The sequence below is a fragment of the Sphaeramia orbicularis genome, chromosome 9 (genome assembly GCF_902148855.1).
Source record: "Sphaeramia orbicularis chromosome 9, fSphaOr1.1, whole genome shotgun sequence".
NCBI classification, from domain to species: Eukaryota; Metazoa; Chordata; class Actinopteri; order Kurtiformes; family Apogonidae; genus Sphaeramia; species Sphaeramia orbicularis.
The window spans coordinates 48,131,996-48,137,662 of record NC_043965.1 but is presented as its reverse complement, the minus strand read 5'-3'; the positions used below and the strand labels follow the sequence as shown (position 1 = coordinate 48,137,662).

General features: G+C 37.5%; 1 protein-coding gene across 1 annotated transcript in view; it reads right to left on the bottom strand.

Moving 5' to 3' along the window:
- Positions 1 to 380: 380 nt before the first annotated feature.
- mcidas (multiciliate differentiation and DNA synthesis associated cell cycle protein) overlaps positions 381 to 5,667 on the bottom strand; it is a 5,958-nt gene continuing 671 nt past the window's right edge. Inside the window, exons 4-7 of the mRNA XM_030144244.1 lie at positions 4,904 to 4,964; positions 4,585 to 4,811; positions 910 to 1,020; positions 381 to 821 (exon numbers count right to left, since the gene is read on the bottom strand). Coding sequence (XP_030000104.1) covers positions 381 to 821; positions 910 to 1,020; positions 4,585 to 4,811; positions 4,904 to 4,964 — 840 coding nt within the window. The remainder of the gene's footprint in view (positions 822 to 909; positions 1,021 to 4,584; positions 4,812 to 4,903; positions 4,965 to 5,667) is intronic.

The following is a 5,667-nucleotide window of genomic DNA, read 5'->3' as shown; positions in this document are numbered from 1 at the left end:
AAAACATTTAATAACAGGCAGAATATTGGTAAACTAGCACGTCAGACATTTCAAAATGTTCATCTGTTCAGGTTATCTGAGTTTTTGTGAAATTATAGTTTGTTTTAGTGTAAATGCATCAAAATGACATGAGAAAAATTTGGAGTTGTGAGTATTTATAGGATATTATGATAGTATTTTACTGATCTGACCCACTGGAGATTAAATTGGTCTGAATGTGGGACCTGAACTAAAATGATTAATATCTTCAGTGTAATTTTTGCATTTCACAAATTCATCCCAGGGGCCAGACTGGACCCTTTGGCGGGCCGGATTTGGCCCCCGGGCCGCATGTTTGACACCTCTGGTTTAGGTCCTTTCTTTTCTATGTCTTTCATCTTTCAGCTGTGATTGGGAACCCAGCGGAAGCGGTGTCCTCCCTGCTGAGTCCTGGACGTGAAGGCGTGTCCATGAGGAAACACCTGAGTCCTTATGGTGCAGTGTTCTCTGATAGAAGTTCTGAAGGATGACCCGCTGTCTCCGGCTTCTGGACCGTCTGTCGTCATACTGGACTCATTTAAGAAAGAGGTCTGTAGGCCTGAGAACACACCGAACATGCGCACAGTGTCTGAGTGTTGTTCCAGCCTCGTGCCAGTGGCGGCGCTGTGGAGGACGGCGTTGCAGCGTGTGCTAATGTCCCTCAGCATCTCCTCCACTGAGTCACATGACTCAGTTTCATATCCCTCGTCCAGTCGCTGCCTTTTACAGGGACTCAGTGAGGGCTCATGGGTACATGGTGTGGCTGGTTCTGCGGTGTGTGGATCGCTGACAGTCATTAGCCTCTGAGGGGAAAAGGTCAAAGTACCGCAGACATGTTAGATATACGGTCAGGCCGTCAGTGTGTACCTCCTATAAACTGTGTGTATTTACCTCAAGCACTGAAGCCAAGTGTTTTGCCCGACTGGCTAGCTGCTGGAGGTGATGGTTTCTTTCTTGAAGTGAGTCAATCTCCTCCTGTTTTCTGTGAAGAGTCTGGTGAAGCTGCAGACAGAAAAAAATATGTTCAGTCATAATGAGAAAGGAGACAACAGAAGGTTCCCTCTATGAACTGCACAACGCATTGACACTTTAATGCACCACACTGTCTAATGTTTTTCTAAATGTACATTGTACAGTTTTATGAATGTGATTTATATTGTGTTAATGCTGATGTGTTCTGTTTTTAGGGTGACTGGCTAACACAGAGGTGTCAAACCTGCGGCCCGGGGGCCAAATCCGGCCCGCCAAAGGGTCCTATCTGGCCCCTGGGATGAATTTGTGAAACGCAAAAATCACACTGAAGATATTAATCATTTTGTTCAGGTTCCACATTCAGACCAATTTAATCTCCAGTGTCTTAATGTGGCCCCTGAACTAAAATGAATTTGACACCCCTGGGCTAACATCTGCCTTGAGGCTAACTCTGGTACATTTACAGTAATGTTGATGAATGTACATTGTCCCTGTCAAATAAACTAATAAATTAAATCAAATTAAATTAAATGCACAACTGTGTATCTATATAACAAACTACACATCAGTTTTAATTGACATTTTGTCTTTTTAACTTGCATCTTTTTTATCTTTTTTTTTTCTCCACAATATACCCTTCTATACCAAATTGATATTGATTCTAATGAAAATGAGAACTTCAGTATTATCCATACCACACATCATACACATATTCCTCATCGCACACAAATATATCACAATACAATAATGGTGATAGATTTAATAGATTTCAAGACTGACATCTATGTTACATTACTGGGGTTGAAGGACAAATTTCAAACATTGTTGTTATTATTGTTCAGTTTTGAAAAATCCCAGGTATCATTTAATGCCAAAAGTCACTACTGAGGGAATAAAGTTCATTGGTGTCATTGCATACAACATGACCGACCAGCTTTTACAGACTTTATTAATCATATCTTGTCATCATGTTCATGTTACCGTAATGCACAGTCTAGAAAAAATACAGATGTGCTGCAAATTTAAACTAAAGATTTAGACCATAATGTGTAAAGTAATTTTCAAGATTTCAATTTTCAACTGTGTCTGTGTAACTTAAGAAGGAATGATAGCTTTTAATGTGTTGATTTACTGCAATTTAACCCTTTCGTGCATGAATTATGAGAACCTTAATCAAGATTTTTTTTCCTGAGTGTTTTTATTCCTCTTTAGGCATGAAAAAAAAAAAACAAAAAACAGTGCAATTGAATTTAAAAAAAAAAAAATCAACCTGTTTTTCATGGAGTTCAAAAATGTCCACTCAGCTACATCATGAATTTTATTCTTGAAGCAAAGAAACATGTATTTAAAACCCAATATCATAAAGTGACATGAAAACAGTGAAATGAAACCATGTTTAAGGCAGCTAATCTGATGTTTTCTCACATTTTATCATTCTAATACTGGTTGTTACTCACTTCATGGAGATAATATGCAAAAAATAAATATTAACAATTGATTTCCACTCAAGAACCAATCAAGAACAGCAAAGTTACAATAATGGTATGAATTGCAGTTTATGAGATGATGCATAAGTGTCCACTGTGTTGGTTGATATGGAACTAAAACAACAAAACCCATGAATATACAAGAGTAAAGCTGTAGAGTAACTGTCCACTGGAGTGACCACTATGCATGAAAGGGTTAAAGTCAGTGTCCAAATATGTGTCAATTGAGATGAAAAGATGGCCTAACCTTAAACCTAGTGCCACTTTTGTGCACTCGCAATGAATGTTTGGCACCAGTACCAATGATGTATCACAAGATCTGACTGCACAGATACCACTGGTCTACAATTTTTTAGAAATGATTTGCTTCAGACATTAAATGTGTTAAATCACAGGTGTCAAACATGTGGCCCGGGGGCCAAAACCGGCCCGCCAAAGGTTCCAATCTGGCCCGCGAGATGAATTTTACAAAGTGCAAAATGCAAAAATTACCCCTGAAGATATTAACAGTCAAGGGCATTGAACTCAAAAATAACAGCATCATAACCTATAAATAATGACTCCAGATTTTCTTCTTGGTTTAATGTGAGAAAAATAATATGATGTTATGCCTCTAAATAATGGCAACACCAATTTTTTTCACTATGATTTATTGCAAAGAACATTAAATTCTGATATCCTTTAACAATAAAATGTCAATAACCTGAACAAATATGAACAACCTGGAATGTCTAAAGAAAAATAAGTGCAATTTTAACAATATTCTGCCTGTTTTGTGTCTTGGTAGATCTGATCTGTAATGCACATGTATAAATCATAAGTTGAGGCATAATATTGATAAAATTACACTTATTTTTCTTCAGAGATTTCAGTTTTTTCCAGTTATTCACATCTTTTTTGTTTTGGATAGAAATAATTTCATCATTTAATGTTATTTTTTGCACTAAAAAATTTGGAGTTGTCATTATTTATAGGTTATTATGCTATTATTTTACTGGTCCGGCCTGCTGGAGATCAAATTGGGCTGAATATGGCCCCTGAAAGAAAATGAGTTTGACACCCCTGTGCTAAATGTTACGTATTTTAATAAGATGAATTGGAAAATAAATGACAAAAGTGCCGGTTTGCTCATGTTTTCAAGGTATATGATAAAGTGTTATGACACATACAGGGTGGGGAAGCAAAATGTCCAATGAACATTTAGTTGTTTTTTCTCAGCAGGCACTACGTCAATTGTTTTGAAACCAAACATATATTGATGTCATAATCATACCTAACACTATTATCCATACCTTTTCAGAAACTTTTGCCCATATGAGTAATCAGGAAAGCAAACGTCAAAGAGTGTGTGATTTGCTGAATGCACTCGTCACACCAAAGGAGATTTCAAAAATAGTTGGAGTGTCCATAAAGACTGTTTATAATGGAAAGAAGAGAATGACTATGAGCAAAACTATTACGAGAAAGTCTGGAAGATACTATTAAAGAAGAATGGGAGAAGTTGTCACCCCAATATTTGAGGAACACATGCGCAAGTTTCAGGAAGTGTGTGAAGGCAGTTATTGAGAAAGAAGGAGGACACATAGAATAAAAACATTTTCTATTATGTACATTTTCTTGTGGCAAATAAATTCTCTTGACTTTCAGTAAACTAATTGGTCATACACTGTCTTTCAATCCCTGCCTCAAAATATTGTAAATTTTGCTTCCCCACCCTGTGTATATTGGTTTATGTACATTTATATAATAGTTTTATAAATCTTCCACTAAACAGAACCTGTAAAGTGAATGTATTCTAATGTGCAGTGTTTTGAAGTAGATCTTGTAGCTCTGAGACAAATATTCCTTTTGAGTCAAACCCATTATCTTGTTAATTCTTGAATTTCACATTTTGACCCAAGGCTGTATCTTGGAAACTTCAGCCAACCAGCATTTTTGACTTGACTTTTCTTTATCAGTGACTCTCATGTGGTAACATTTCATTACTTTTATTCTGCAAGCATTTTCCTTGTAGACCAGTGTATTTAGTTCCACGAATGTCATAAAAACCACATGGTAACAGATGGACATGTGCTTAAAAGTTACGTTGAAGTTTTTAAAGTCTTACCTGATTATTGACTTGTAGAGCACATCCCAACATGCTGCTGTCATGCTGGGTGATGCTCCTCCACTGGGTTCCATCCTGCACAGGTGTGTTGCATTCCTCTGTGCATGAGTTCACCACACTGTCCTCTGGAGAGAAGTCCCTCTGCGGGGTCAGAGGAGGGATAACGCAGCCTTGGAAAGGTACAAGTTCAGCTGGAGACAGGCTGCTCTCCAGTGTGGCAGGAGAATCTGCCAGAGCACAAACAACACAAGGAGTTTTAGGACAGTCTGAACAGCTGCAGTGTCCTGGGAGAAGAAAGGTTTTCATATGGTGTCCTCACCTGGTAGAAGGTCCAGTGCGTAATCTCTAAAGTCATGGTCATCTGCGTCAGATTCATTCACCTGTGAGCCAAAAGATTGAATCAAAACAGGTGCAGAAATAAGTCAAAAAACATCATAAAACAATTAAACTGAGGAATTCTACCTGAAAATCCCACCAGGACCAGGTTGGATAATGTGGAGTTACAGTAAAGTATATGTGTGCGCTCATTTCACAGATCTATTTTAGGCGCAAGGTGAAGCGATTTGTGCGCAAACCTTATGAGGTCTGACCATTTAGCGGTAGTTTGACTCGATCTCATTGGCGCAGGATTCCAGTGCACCGTGTCAAACATTAACAGCATGAAACTGATGCGCAAAAGTCAGACTTTGGAGTCAGTGCAAGGCAGATATCCGTGGATGACGTTAACCCTTTCATGCATGAATTGTGAGAACTTTAGTCAAGATTTTTTTCTTCAGTGTTTTAATTCCTCCTTAGGCATGAAAAAAACAAACAAACAATGCGATCGAGTTTTTTTTTTTCCTATGGAGTTACAAAAATATCCATGCATTTCATTTTTGAAGCAAAGAAACATGTGTTTAAAACCCCAATATCAGAAAGTGATATGAAAACAATGAAATAAAAACATGTTTAATGCTGCTAATCTGATGTCTTCTCACATTTTAACATCTTCTAATGCTAGTAATTACTCACTTCATGGAGATAATATGCAAAAAAAAAAAAAAAAAACCTTCTTGTCTAACAAATAACAATTGATTTACACTT